We start from the raw sequence: 15833 nt of genomic DNA, 5'->3' as shown, positions 1-15833 counted from the left end.
TTCTCCAAATTATAAAAGATATAAGTCATATATCGTAAATAATATAAATTTGTTTATATAATACTTTTGATATATGTGTTTAAAATAAATTAATAAATATAATAAGTAAATTACATAATCTAAAGTATTTTTAAATAATAATAAATAAAAGAAATACATAAAAGATAAAAAGGGACTAAACTTTTCCTTTTCTATCCTCTTGGAAGAATTGGTACATGACTGATTCTCTTTTCCTTTTCTATCCTCTATCATATGCCAAAGTCAACACAATATTCGCAAGCAAATAAAGGACTAAACTCTTTTTCTGTACGAAGTGAGATTCAACAAATATGTGCACAAACCTAAGCAAATTAGCTTGGTTCTTCCTTTGTAGAATTAATTCTGTTAACTGATTTTGAAGTAAAGTGATTTGGATTAAAAAAAATGTAAAAAAGTTTTCACTTCTACCAAATATCATTTTTAAAAGACAAAGAGTGTTGGTAGCATGCTGTTTACTTTATTCTGAGGTTAGTATTTTTCAGCCTTTAACATTTTTATTCTTGCTTAATATGTTAGGCTGTTATCAAAGTATGTGTCGTTTTTTGTATTAGTGCTGTTGCAATGGCTACATCTGCTCAGCGAAGGAATGCTAGTGATATGGAGCGTGTTAAGAGGTAGACTATAACTGAAGCAATGGGAGTTGCCTGGATGGAAGTGAACAACCAAATATCATTTTTAAAAACTAAAAAATCACAAGTCTTGCCTGAAATGCACAACCTGCTTTTGTAGCATTTGTAGCATTTGTAGCATTCAACAGGGTTGTATACTCTATGCGGACCATGGCAGGAATCATAGCAAAATAGGTCACTAAATTGTCCAAAAAAATTATATTAATCAGCAACTTGAAACAGTCAAGTTAAAAAACTGCATAAATGGGTAAAACAGTAGACCAAGGGCATTCAACATGCAGCATACTAACGATCCCTATAAGCAATTTAAAGAGTTCCATTAAGTCACGACAACTTCAACACAGAAGTCTTGGGCAGCCTATAAATCCAAACCCAAATTTTTAGAACTATTGCAATATCTTTAAGGGTTCAGGTATCGTGTCGCCCACATAGATAGGTGCCATGCATTCTTTGTATCAGGGGACATTCCACCATATGGATATTCATTCTCGTCCGGCATTTTATTGAGGTCATATGATAGCATCGAGGCCTTTTGTCCAGCAGAATTAGCCTCTGCAGAGTTTTCGGAGGAGACAACAGCCTCTTTCTCCACTGAATCCGGTACCACCTCCCCCGTTTCTTCGGGTGCCTCCTGAACCTGGGATCGAGATAATCCTGACAGGTACGTCATGGCCAAATATAAGCGCAAAATGTTAGGACTTAGTGTATGAACGTAATTATTCTAATTCAAAGAATTTCAAGAAGTTGATAATATTACGTTCCCATAGTCGTTCAAGTCCATGTTCTATGAGTTTGAACTCCTCTCGTGCTGCAATATCCAGTTCAACAACAAGAGTATTTTCATAGCGTACCTGCACAACACACCACCCAAATAATGTAGAAACACTTTTTGTAAAAATCATGGACAATGCAATCCCTTACAATATATGATATATATAATTATTCACATCATTCCAAACCTATACCATTACCATACTGGTGACTCATAAGTTTATTACTAGAAAATATTTCGTAGCAAACAGATTCAAGAAGGCATAAAAGATATGGCATCCAAAAAGGAGTACACAAATAACAGCATCAAAAATTGGAACCTTTGGGGTCGCTCCTACTTAAGTTAGAATTAAAAAATTTAGCTCATGCACAGAGTTCAGTGTACGAAGAACAATTAAAAGAACGCCCACCTTCAGCAATTTCCGTTGACATATATATGTATATACTTGTATAAAGAAGCAAAAGGTTAATTGCATGCATTCGAGCCCTTCTAGAAAACTCAGCCATTTGTATTTTATAAGAGACATTACTATTAAATAGGATAAGGATAATAAGCCTACGTAATCCCAGAATTCAGCTTCATGACAGGGTTGAGAATTTCCCATTATATATATATAAAATGTTTCATCATGACATTACCTTCAGCAGGTATCAAATTTTTCTTTAATTTATTACACCCGCATAGATTAGAAACATGGCAATTAGAAACCACAAAAGGATCAATATTATATGCTTGAGTACGACAAAATTAAAGGGTCTATATTATATCAATGAACAGAATTTAATTATAATCTTAGAAAGCAAATAAAATAGTTTAGATATCTAGATAGATAAATATTATATACGTTAGATAAATAGCCCTGGAATAACACCACTATTTTACCTTCACCTCGTCAAGTATTTTCTGCGACTCCCACGAGTCCGTACTAGTTATAAACTCAAACCCATATTTGGCTCGGTACTTTCGGTCCCAATGAAGCAATTCCTAGCATTTACACATAAACATGTATATATGGGTTTCCCTCACAAATAAGAAAAGTATTTACAAAATAAAATTGGGTAGCAGCAAATAAACCCTCATCATTGATCCTGGGGCATAACGAATGGCTCGAAAGAGGTGACTTTGTCCAGAGAAGGCATCCAACCATGATTGTATAGGGGACTCTCTGAACCACAACTGCCTTGCAAATGAGGTTGCGACCTCCAACGAAGAGAAAGGAGACGCATCTATCATCTTCTCTGCGAACCAACGGCTTCTGGAAATGAGAAAGAAGTCTCTGCTCTCCAATTTCCCTGAAAGTCAACAGAGATAGAAAGACCGTCCAAGTACAGCATAAGTTTACATGAGAGGATAAGTTTTAAAAAATCTAAGAAGTCTCAATCAATTCGACCTATTGTCCAACGATATGACAAACATAGAATCCATTAAATACAATCCAATCTCTTAGGAATCGGCTGCCTCATCACAGTCTTCAACCCCGTCGGTAATGGATTCCTCTAAATCACCGTCTCTTGTCAACCGCAGGCCTTCGACATCAAATTCAGGCAAGCTAGTCATACAGGATTGTGGATGAAGGTCGACCTCGCAATGTTCATAGTCCTCACCCATGTCAAACAAATCCCTTGGTTTCACATGGACTACTACACTCCATCCGCTCTCCACCTCATCCTCCACGTAGAATACAAGACGCGCCTCAGTTGCCAAAATGTATGGCTCATCGTCTTCTCGATCACCGGTGTGAATCGGTGTCGCAAAATTGACACAGGTGTGGCCGAAAACATCCTGTCGGATACTTCTCCCCGACGTGGTATCCGCCCAAAGACACTTGAACAAGACTACATTGAATTGACCACTGTAATTTAGCTCGATGATGTCTACTAATCTCCCGTAATACGAGACACCGCCAATAGCAACATTGGCATCCCATTTACTTGCATAACTTCTAGTATCCGAAGTGACATAAACCCCGATGTTCTGTGTTTTCATTCCTTCCTCCCTCGACATGGTCCTAAATTTAAATCCGTTGATGTTGTACGCCTGATAGCGTTTGGCCTGAGCATTCGGACCGCAAGCAAGCCATTGCAACTCGTTCGAATGATTGGCGCTTCCAAATGTGACCTGGCATTGAACAATTAGAGGCAAGAAAGCATAACATGGTAGTAGGATCCAGGAGATATTAAGATTATCGTATGCCTGAGCAGTTCGAAAATTCTCTGTGCACAACATTATCTACGTGAGACTGGGACCTTGTTTTACTTCGCAACCTTCTCTTTGTGATGGCTCTGAACTCACTGTGCACACAAAAAGGTATTTCAAGTTCAGTACTATCAAAACCGAATTGGCTCACGGTATAAATTTAGAACTCAGGCTCTGCACGTACTCCAATAATTTCTCTACAGCAATGCAGTTGACCAGTACATGACGATGTGCTTGAAGCTTTTCGGTGGGTGTTAGTTTGAAAAATGAGGCTACCCCGACCGCCTTTCCAACCTCTGGGAACAAGTTGGCAATCTCATTCAGCCGGGCATCGGTCGGCTGGTCGTCAACGCGCGTCAGTCGGTTGATCCTAGTCTCGACGTTATCTAGGTATCTTGAACAGAATGTGAGAATCTCCTCGGATAGGTAGCCCTCTGCTATCGATCCTTCCGGTTGTGCCCTGTTACGCACGTACTGCTTGAGACGACATAGGTACCTTCAAGAATGTAACATATAAATTAATAGGTGATAGCTCCTAATAAAACAGGCTGAGAAATCTTAAGTGGATCTTTACCTCTCGATTGGGTACATCCACCGGTAGTGCACTGGGCCACCGAGACGCACCTCCTCGACCAAATACACCGTTAGATGAACCATGACTGTAAAGAAGGAAGGTGGAAATATCATCTCCATGTGGCATAGAGTATGGACTACACGATCCTGAAGGAGAGGAAGTTGTTGAGGATCTATGGATTTACTGCATATTAATCGGAAAAAGGCTGATAAATCGGCTAGGACAGCGGGCACTGGGGTCGGCAATACGTGTTTTGACGCAATTGGCAATAGATGTTCCATTAGAACATGACAGTCATGACTCTTCAAACCAAATAACTTGCGCTGTTTTAAGTCAACACAGCGAGAGATGTTGCTAGAGTACCCGTCTGGAAAAACCACATTCTTTATGGTCCTAAGAAATACATCCTTCTGTGAGTTCGACATGGTAAAGACTGCAGCGGGATACTTTCCATCTTCAAGTGGCCACATATCATGCCTGATTCCCATCATCTGGAGATCTTTACGAGCTTTCAGGTGGTCTTTGGATTTATCGATCTCGTTCAACATGGTGAATACAATGTTATCGCACACATTCTTCTCGATGTGCATGACGTCAAGGTTGTGACGTAATTCGTTGTACTCCCAGTAAGGCAACTCAAAGAATACACTCCTCATCTTCCAGGGTGACTCGTCTTGCACCACAGTCTGCTGGCCACGTCTTCTTTTACCGCCCACCGCATGCACCTTGCCCTGTGAGATGGGCACACCCTCCAATTGTCTCAGGACATCCCTGCCAGTCAATTTGGTAGGTGGGGATCTATCCTCTACTTTACCATCAAATCTAATCCGGTCTCTTCTATATCTGTGATCGCGATTCAAGAAGCGTCGATGACCCATATAACACCATTTCTGACTGAAAGTGAGTCGCATAGTCTTGGCGTCCAAGTTACACGTGGGGCAGGCTCTCCCGCCGTACGTATTCCAACCAGACAAATTGCCCAAGCCAGGAAAATCGCTGATAGTCCACATCAACGCAGCACGCATCTTAAATGTTTTCTTCTCACTGGCGTCGTAGGTATCAACACTGGCCCACAACTGCTTCAACTCATCGATCAGGGGTTGCAGGTATACATCTATGTCATTGCCAGGCATTTTAGGACCGGGGATAATCATAGAGAGTATGAAGTTGGTTTGTTTCATGCAAATCCACGGGGGTAAGTTGTATGGGATTAGAATCACTGGCCATATTGAGTACTTTGAACTGAGGTTTCCATAAGGATTGAAGCCATCACTGGCCAAGGCTAAGCGAACACTGCGCGGATCGCCCGAAAAGTCAGTATATCTCATGTCAAATGCTTTCCAACCCTCGCCATCTCTGGGATGCCTCAAGAAACCGTCAGAGTTGGTGCCTCTCTTGTGCCACAACATGTCCACAGCAGTCTTGCTGGACATGAATAACCGCTGCAACCGTGGAATCAGAGGAAAATAACGAAGAACTTTCGCCGCCTGAGGTTTACCATTCTTCTTGACAACAGCGTTGATCCTTACTATTGAATTCTTCCTGGTCTTCTGCTTCCATCTGGATGCTCCACACCATTTGCATCTAGACAGGTCGTGGTCGGGACCCTGGTATAGCATGCAGTCATTCGGACATGCATCTATCTTCTTGTACTCTATACCCAGCCTCCTTATGATCCTCTTGGCATCGTGCAAGGTCTTCAGAATCTGTGCATGCTCAAAGGCATCCCCCAATAGCTCTAGAATCAATCCAAAAGCCTTGTTGCTCACTCCGCACATGCACTTTATATGGTACAGCCTAACCAGGAAAGACAGCTTCGAGAATTTTGAACATCCCGGATATAATTCCTGCTCGCCGTCATTAAGCAAGTCTTGAAAGGCACGAGCCTCGTGACTAGGTTCATCAGATAAGTACGGCAACCCATCCGCAACGTATCCAGCATGCCCATGCATGGAATCATCATCCTCGCTCTGCTGTCCCGGCAAATTGAATGCGTCGTGGATTATGTCACGCATTTGATCTCCTGAATTTATAGTGGGATCTAGTTCTTCCCTACCGCTGGGTCTCTCGTCTATTATCCTCTCACCGTGATGTAACCAAAAGGTATAGTTGGGGGGAAATGGTTTCATCAGAAGATGATCGTATGCATCTTCTCTAGTCTGGAAAAACCGGAACCCACACATAGGGCATGGACAATGTATCATCCCATCGGATGATGCATTGGCAAATGCGAAGTCGAGGAATATATTGAGTCCATCCCTATATTCTGTATTACCTCGTGGCTTTGTAATCCAGCTCTTATCAATGTCTTAGTAAATGAAATAACACACACAAATAGATACTTAGTAAAAAAGTACATAGAAATCAAAACCCTAAATAAAAAATAGGGTGTATGTCAGTTGAACCAGTAACAGTTTATCACAATTATGTTAAGGGAGAGTACCATACGATAATAAACTCGACAAGATATTACAAGCTAAACCATGTAGGAAGAGACGCAATAACTCAAAACGGAAACAGAACCAAAGTTGAGTGCATCCCAGATAACATGTGGAACAGGAAAGGTATTGGGAAGGAGCCTTACTCATGTTTAAAATTCTGTGCTTTTTTAAAAGAATACTGGTAGAAAGATTTGCTGGTTCCAAATCCAAAAAATGAAAAGATAAAGAAAAGCTACCTTAAAAATTAAAAAAGAAACCAAGAATAACTGTTAAAATTAAACAATAAATAGGTCAACAAAGATAACTAAACAATGATCATGTACAGTGAATTGGATCTTTAAAATATGTCGAAAATGGAAGACAAAACAGTATTAAAAGTTAGAATTAAAAGAAAGTTAATAAAAAGGGGTCAAAATAACAATAATAACAGATGGAGGACAGATTCATAAACTTTAAGGATATATTACTCCTTGTATGCTTATAAGAAGCTCTTATTATAGTTTCCCTGCCATAATTGTCTTTGCCCGTGTAAATATAATAAACAAGTTCATTGATTAAGAATGAATTATTAACCACTCAACTCAATTTCAATATATAGAACAAGTCACTGGTAACGGGTTTTGAGAAGTCAATATTGTTCCTTTACTTGGAAAAGAAAAAGGGCATACAAGAAAATGTGGTTTTGAGCCATGGTAAGGGAGCTGCTATAACATTAAGAATTGTAGTAACAATGATGAAGAATATAATTGGGTTCTTTTGATATTTTGGCTTCATCTGCTATGTGACATAGAAACTGTATTACCGAAGCAGGAAGTAGAAATAGGAAACCATGGTCAAGCGAAATCAATTGAAGTCAAGTAAAAAAAAGAAACTTAATAAGTAAACACGCAGAGTCCATAGTATCTTCATTGTTTTTCATTCTTGGATAAATGCCCAAAGTACTATCTTATATAAACCAAACATCTCTATCAATAATTAGTATATAAACCATGACTATAATACAAAGGAAACCTGTATATTCTGTTGGAATTAGTATATAAACCGTGACTAAAATCCTATCCATAATATCTAGCTAGCTGCGGATACTAGTTAAGCACTACTTTCAAGTTTCACATAAATAATAATACAAAGGAAACCTGTATATTCTGTTGCAATTTGTTGAACATAACAGGTACCAATCAGTCAAACCAAAAATGAAATAAAGACTCATGTATCTATATGTTTGTTAGAACTTAGTAACTCATCTTGACTTCAACATTTCATTCATTAGTCAGATTTTTTTGGAGATTAGAATGCCACCAAATATACTATATGATCAATTATCCAACAATATCCAAAACTCACATAATATTGTAGATTTCACTTTAACATTACTAACAATAGGCAAAAGATGCAGTGGTGAGAAGTTTTCAATGCAGGTAAGTATTGGTTATAACACATATACACTATTATGGTTACATCAGGCCCAAATCATTCTTATTAAAACCCTTTTCCTAACCAGAAGAATTGTCAATTCCACTACTCACATATGCAAAAGATGAATGGATACAATATTAATAAATCAAATTTATCAGAGTAGATTCAAATTTTCAAACTTAGAGGCAGACCACAGATGCAGGACAGAATGCAAAGATCACAATGGAGATCATTATGAAAACTAAAGCGTTTGTATATCTGTAGTTCTGTACACGCACCTAAAAGGAATGATGACAACCACTTTGCATCTATATATCATGGTTAATCCAGAACCTTGTAACTAGAATAGTCTATTTAATTTCACACTTTAAAAGCAACATACACAGGGAGGGGAGTCAGTGATGTTTCAAAGGCTAATGGGATTTTCTTGTCTCTCAACCAAAATATTGCTTGATTCAATCCAATTCACACGATTACCCTTCAAGTTCAACTAACTATAGCAGGTTTAAGAAGGCAATATAAATTTGAGGATCGATCGTAAGAAAAAGGGGAGAAAAAGACAACAATCAACAACCGATTGAGCATCAAAGAATCTGTAAAATTAAATTAATCCTATGGTCTCAACATGCTTTTTTGTTCACTCAAAGCACTCAACCTTGTTTCTCAGCTCCACATTCATCACACAAAGCTAATAGTACTCTATCTGTCTACACAATAAGAGATTGATTCAAGGGTGAGAGATAGAGGATATTAACGTGAACCAATCAAGTCTCCATACTGAATATAAAAATTAACAGGGCAATTCATCCTTGATGATTGTGGACAGATGTATTACACATAAATTTTTTTTATCTTTTGGAAGATAAACTTGCAATCTGCTAATTCATCGTGAAGAATGAAATCCCTAACTCGAAACAGCTTCAATTAACCACAATTTATAGAACAAATAGACAAATACATGTTCAGAACTCGGTACCAATAATGAAAACCAGAAGAAAAGCTCATTGTGGAAGAACAAACCAGTGAAAGGGGGAGGCAGCAATAGCTAGGTTTCGCGCACGATGGAGGACGGTGTCATGGTTTCACACAGTCCCGATGAGATGTTCAACTTCGTCGCCGGAGATAGAACCACGGTTGGCCGCTGCGCGATTCGACAGCCAAGAGGGAAGCGCCGGGTGGAGCGGATGGTACGCGGCTCTGCTCCCGCTCGTGTTCGGTGCGCTAGCAAAATCAAGTGTTGGGTTTCTGCAAAATTGGGGGGAGGGGTTTCGATTAATTGCAGTAAGGTAAAAGGGGGAATTGAATTAAGGAATTGAAACTCACCTAGCGGCGTTTATGGGTGTACTCGCGGGTAGGTTGCGCCAGATTTAGGTTGGGTGCTCTTCGCGCCTCTGCCTGTGGTTTTGTTCGCGCCAAGAAGGCTTCGTAAAATCTGGAGGGTTCAAGATAAATAGACCAATTTGGCAGCGGTTCGGACTGCACGGCCGCTATCCAGGGGGCGTTTGGCGGTACCTGCCATGACCGCCGCTGACCTCTGCTGGGATCTTCTCAACTAGCGGCGTTGTTGGAATGGGCCGCTGTTTCTCCGCCGCTAGTCTCCGCCTCTGCGGTAGTGATATTAACTAGTATTGATAATTTTTTCTATCAATGTGGGGAAATTAATCCTTTAACACTGTATGATATTTTTTCCTTTCATGGTTATTATGGAATTTATATTTTATATCTCTTCAGAAGTATTATTTTAATAATACTGAATATATTGAGTTGTTTAATAATGATTTTATTTAACAAATTAAGTTACCAGAAATTTATTAATTTATTCAAATAATATGAAGATGTTTATAAGTAAATACGATGATCAGGTGTCCAGAATTCAATTGTCTATATTGTCTTGGATAAATAGAAAGAAAATAATTACAATTTAATTAGTTATAATCTCACATATATATAATTGTCTATGGTCACCATTTTTAATCTATAGTCACAATTTTTTTATTATGACTTATTCTATCGTGATCATAGATTTATAGTTACATTTTCTCATATTTCTATAAAAAATAATATTTTTTTCACATTAAAGCTTCCTGTTAATAAAAAAATAAACATATTAAAACAGAATAAAATTATTTTTAATGATACAATACAGTTGAATAATAAATATGTGACACATATTTAATAAGTCAATCAATATTAGAAAAGACTATATTAACAAGTTAATTAATAATAGAAAGATACCTATAAAAAAATTTCATTGACAATGAAAGAAAAAAAAGGTGATGCTGATCACAATCAACAACACATCTAAATGAAAGTTTTAAAACAAAACCATCAAAGAGTTTTAAACGGCTCAATTTTATTGATATGGATGCAGCGTGCATGTCATCTCGGGATATGGCATCATGGGGTGCTAAACCAAAATGTGGGGCAGCCTTTTTTCTGGTGTCAAGTCATTGAACTCGGACCCTTCGATATGTTTGTTTCTCAATTTTGGACCAACAAATCGGTTGGTCCGATTTGAAGAAGATGGAATTTTTAATGTTCTGGAACTGGTAATCGGTCCGTCCGAGTTGCAAGTGAGGTGAAATTTTTTTTATTCGTTTAATGAAATCGGAGGGTACGATTAGGATTTGTTAAAATTTTTTTTAAGGAAGCATACTTAATCGGAGAGTCCGAGTTGTTGTGACTAAAACAAAATTGGCTGATAAGCGTAATCGGACCCTCCGAGTTGTTGATGAAGTGTATTTTTTTTAATTCGTGTAATCAAATCGGAGGGTGCGATTAGGAGTTATTCAAAATTTTTTGAATGAATCATACCTAATCGGAGGGTTCGATATTTTGGTGACTCTAAACAAAAGAGTCTGAATGCGGGTGGGGACGTTCTCGCGTCTTCTTCTCCTTCTTCAACGGTTCTGGTTTTTTTTATCTCTGTTTGTTCTTTACTTAGCAAGATAGTTTCAAAGATCAAGTTCTCAAGTTTTTGATTTTGTTTATGTGATTAAGAGTAATGGGTGACAGAGTTTTATTGAAAGTGTATTATTTTGGTCAAATTTTATTACAAACATCTAAAGGAATAAGATTTATTTGTGAAAATTCGTTAGATGTTGTGATTCCTTTCACAATCTCATTTGAAGAGCTCAAAGGTGTGATCTGTGAAAATGTTCAATCTGAGAGGGCAAGAAGAGTGGCCTGTATTCTATATAGATATCCTATACAAGTATTTGGTGGATTCGTCCAGTTTCAAACGAAATATGTAACGGACGAAGCGAGCATGCAAGAGATGTTTTCAATGTATATTGAAAGTCGGAGTCAACTGGCGTTCATCGAGTTGTATGTTGAGTTTGAGCAATCTGAGGCCGACCAGAATATTCTACGGGAAGATTACAACAGCGATAGCGAAGAAGAGTTCGAAAGCAACTACGAAGTTGTTGGTCCAGATGGAGATGAAGATCAAGGTGACGGAGCTGTGGCTCCGAATGTGTCAGATGTGGCAAATGCACTTGCAAACGAAATACCGTTTCAGGAGCCATCATTCATGCGAGTTTTGGATATGGAAGCCATGCATGTTCCGGAGTTTCCGGATTATACCACTGCAGGTACGTAATTCTCTATATTTATAAAATGTTTTGGAATTTGTTAATAATTTATTTTGATAGTTAATTTTTAGCAAGTGACTTAATTAGTTGAATGTAAATTAGAAAGTATATAGAAGTTAGTAAATCAAATAAATATCGGCTAGGATTTATGAGTTAAGTTAGAAAACTTCAGTAAATATGTAAATTTGTTTTTGATATAGTAAATTAGTAAATTACATTAATATAAATTAGTATTTATTAGTAAAATAGTAAACCAGTGAATTAGTTAAATAGAAATTAATATCAGTCAGTAAATTAGTTGAAAATAAATTCGTGGTCAGTGTAAATAAGTCAATTAGTTAAATATAAATAAAATGGAGTTATGTCATAATGGATGCAGTAAAAAATTGTTTACGTTCATTTTTGATGTTACAATATATGTTTTTTAAGTATGTTTTGTATGGCCGTCGTTGTGGCAGAAATTCCTTTTATCGCAGATGGTGAATTTGCCGTTGGGATTGAATTCAGTTCAAGAGAATGTGTTATTAAGGCGATAAAAGAGTATACCATACGAAGAAGGTAGACTATCGGGTGTATGAGTCTGAGCCGTTGACATTTTATGCTAAGTGTACACAGTATGGGTCAGGGTGTGATTGGCTTATCCGGGTTAGCATGATTAGCCGGAAGTACTGTTAGGTTATAAGAAGGTATAATGGCAGCAACACATGTACGAGAGCAACAATTTCTCAGGATCATTCGAAGTTGGATTCGAATACAATTGCAGAGGCAATAAAGCCGTTGGTTGAGGCTGACCCCGCCATAAAGGTGAAATCGGTTATAGCAGAGGTGCAATCGAAGTTTAACTACACCGTTAGTTATCGAAAAGCATGGTTGGCTAAGCAAAAGGCAGTGGAAAAATATTTAGAGGCTGGGAAGCATCGTACGAAGCCTTGCCTATATGGTTTGAGGCCATGTGTCATAAGGAGCCATCAGCTGTTGTTCATTTTGAGACTATGCCTGCATATCAAGGTGATGACTTGGTGACTAATATTCGGTTATTACATCGGGTGTTTTGGAGTTATTACCCCTGCATTAGGGCATTCAGACATTGTAAGCCCGTTGTCCAGGTGGATGGGACACACTTGTACGGGAAGTACAAGGGTTGTCTACTAGTGGCCGTTTCACAAGATGGCAATAACAATATCGTCCCAATTGCGTTCGCTATTGTGGAGGGAGAGACTTCTGATGCATGGTACTTTTTCCTTAGTAACCTTCGTCAGCATGTTGTAACTCGGGATGGTGTGGGACTGATATCCGACCGTCATGAATCCATAAATGCCGCTGTGGAAAGGAGTAACGGTGCTTGGTCACCTCCAAGAGCTTTCCATATGTTTTGCATAAGGCATATAGAATCCAATTTTCTTAGAATTCTTAGGACCAGTCAGGACTTCTCCATGCGCCTTGTCCAGATTCTGTTCCTGACTAGGTATTCCCTGGACGAAACTGAATTGTCACCTAATCCTATCAGTAGCATGCCACTCGATGCATTCGAATGACACCAATGGCACTGTTGCGCTCCAGATAACCGATTGCATGTAGATTTCAGGAAGAATTATATTCGGATCCACGCGATCCACAGAATAAGCAGACCACACAAACTGTCAATCATAAATGAAACTCATAATTACAACCGACATCACAGTTACAATACCAATGCCTCATCATATTTAGCTAAACACTAAAACCGAAAGTAATACATCTTTAATGAAAACTAACCTGGCCTTCTTGAAGTTCATCAAAGGCCTTCCTAAAGTGACTCAGTGTCAAATATCTATATCGTCGGTCACCACGCTCCCAGTTACGCCACCTAATATGAGATATTTATTTAGTGCATTTGTATTCTAAATATCAACAAACGGATACATTATGTCATAATATTACCTGTTTGCTAGCGAAAAACTGCGGGGTTCCCTAGGAAGCGGCGATAGATAAGGCAGTCGCATCCAAACCCATCCGAGCAAAAGTGTTAGTTGACCATCAATTTCCTTGCAGTTAAAGCGAGATGCCCTGCATAATGCCCTGTAGAGGTGTGCTAAGCATGCTGATCCCCAGCTGTACTGTCCAATACTGTAGAAATCACGAAGCAATGGTAGAAATTTCCAGTGCACAGCTGCCCCAGATTTATCCCCAAACAAGATCATCCCGATCAGCAACATAATGTGGCACTTCACATACCTACGTATACTAATCTCATCTGTCAACTGTAAATTTTCTTTTAGATCGCGCAGCCACGTCAGCTTTATGCAGCATCCTCTACACTCTTCCTTACACGGTGCAACTCCAAGTTGATCCAAACACTAAGCCTGCAACGCTTCGAAACTACTCATTGTCATCCCCGTGACTGGAAGACCATCCGTCGGAAGACCAAGAATTAAAGCCCCGTCTTCAAGAGTTACGGCACATTCACCAATGGGTAGGTGAAAGGTATGTGTATCTGGATGCCACCGTTCGATTAGAGCATTCACAAGTGCTTTCTGGCACTGTACTACACCAATCTGAAATACATGATAAAACCCAGTTACTTGTAAATACTCCTCCACCCTATTGTCGTACCGATCAGGAGGAACTGGATGGTCACAGGTCAACATTCTTAATTTCTACAAAAAACATAAAAAAATATTAGTCAACTAATTAACAATTACTAACTTACTACTAAGAGGTAAGAAATTTTTAAGTAGAACAAATAATTAACAAAATTTGCACAAATAACTCAACAACACATATTAGTTAAAGCCACACGACATTTATAAATTATTTAACTAAGTCAAAGTAAAACAAATATATACAACTTCTAAATTAAATTATTATTCCTTGAAATTTCTCAAAACTAACTATTAATGACATCAACTAATAAATACATTACTAATCAATATTTAGGAATATCACAACATTAGATTAGATTATAATACATGCTGGTTATTTATTTATTTCGGGTAGATTCCAATTTTTTTAACATATAACATCAAAATTTGTATTATTTTTAATTAGCTATTAACTATTAATAAGTAAAGTTAAACACATATATGTAAATTTTAAAAAATACTAATAATCATTCACATTATCTTCCTAAATTCAACTTCTAATAACAATAATGAATAATTAACTTCCTAACAATTATGATTATAATTAACGAAATCAAACTAAATATCTATAAAAAATTAGTACTAACCATTCATTTTTTATTCTTACATTCACCACAATAATATTTAATTTCATAACAATTATAACTAGAAAAAATTAAAAAAATTTCAAAAATAAAAAAAGAAACGTTCTTCAAAAAACATTTTTTAATAATCCGATTTATATTTTATAATTTATTTTCTAAATACTAATATTCACTTCACTTTCAAACACTAATAAATATATCAAAAAAAACTAAACAAATTAAAAAAAAACTGTTTGTTTTAATGAATATAACATCATCTCATGTTAACTACATTTTCAGATTCTATGTTACAACAATAATAAATATTCAGACCATAACAATAATAATTTTCAAAAATAAAAAATAAAAAAAGTTCGTGAAAAAAATTAAAAACAATTTAAAAAACAGTTCTAGTCATTCTATATATATTTCTAAGTTCAGATCCTAACAACAACAGGAACAACTAAATTTTAAGAACAATATTTATAATTATAAAAATTTAACAAAATATTAAATAAACTTACATAATCAGAATGGCTGAGATAATGTCTAATATGAAGCTCAGGGCGATCAACATCTTTGATTATATATTTTTTTGGCATTTTCTTTATTTTTTCATGCAACAACACCCACTACTGCTGGCAGAGGAATGAAGAAGAAGAAGAATGGAATTTGGAAGGTTGAGACTGAATGCTGAGAGTGAGATATCGGATGGTGAGAGTCTCTACAACATGCACTATGTTGGTAATGAGGGCACCGTTTGGGGAGTGAGGGTTGCACGACGCGTGTCTCCATACACACAAAACGGACCATCCATGTTGTGGGCACCATTACGCAGGGTCCGACTTGGGAGCAGCTGCATGTGACCAACATATCGCAGGGTCCGAGTTATACATAGCTACTCGCACGGTCCGATTTCCTTCTTAACTGACACCACCCCTTCGTAAAGCACTCCTCCTTCCCATAACGGGGTTCAGCACCAACCTTCC

General features: G+C 37.5%; 1 protein-coding gene across 2 annotated transcripts; it reads right to left on the bottom strand.

Annotated features, from left to right (window-relative positions):
- Positions 1-851: 851 nt before the first annotated feature.
- Positions 852-9748, bottom strand: LOC130969261 (uric acid degradation bifunctional protein TTL-like). Of its 2 annotated transcripts, XM_057894915.1 has the most exons (6): positions 9391-9748; positions 9088-9312; positions 2515-2732; positions 2323-2424; positions 1426-1519; positions 852-1322 (listed from the first exon to the last, which is right to left on the bottom strand). In XM_057894915.1, the coding sequence occupies exons 3-6, from the start codon at positions 2671-2673 to the stop codon at positions 1069-1071; spliced, it is 609 nt and encodes a 202-aa protein (XP_057750898.1). In that variant the 5' UTR covers positions 2674-2732; positions 9088-9312; positions 9391-9748; the 3' UTR covers positions 852-1068. The 2 variants fall into 2 exon arrangements, 1 of the variants encoding a protein (XP_057750898.1); XR_009081833.1 differs by lacking the exons at positions 2323-2424; positions 2515-2732 and having other exon boundaries at positions 9391-9743.
- Positions 9749-15833: the final 6085 nt, after the last annotated feature.

This window comes from Arachis stenosperma, chromosome 3 (assembly GCF_014773155.1).
Source record: "Arachis stenosperma cultivar V10309 chromosome 3, arast.V10309.gnm1.PFL2, whole genome shotgun sequence".
NCBI classification, from domain to species: domain Eukaryota; kingdom Viridiplantae; phylum Streptophyta; class Magnoliopsida; order Fabales; family Fabaceae; genus Arachis; species Arachis stenosperma.
The sequence above is the reverse complement of the archived record's forward strand: the minus strand, read 5'-3'. Positions and strand labels throughout refer to the sequence as shown.

Coding starts and splice junctions, on each gene's coding strand:
- LOC130969261 (XM_057894915.1), bottom strand. CDS start 2,673: ATGATAGATGCGTCTCCTTTCTCTTCGTTGGAGGTCGCAACCTCATTT. Junction 1,520..2,322: donor AAATACTTGACGAGGTGAAG/GTAAAATAGTGG, acceptor TGTGTTGTGCAG/GTACGCTATGAAAATACTCT. Junction 1,323..1,425: donor ACTTGAACGACTATGGGAAC/GTAATATTATCA, acceptor CGTACCTGTCAG/GATTATCTCGATCCCAGGTT.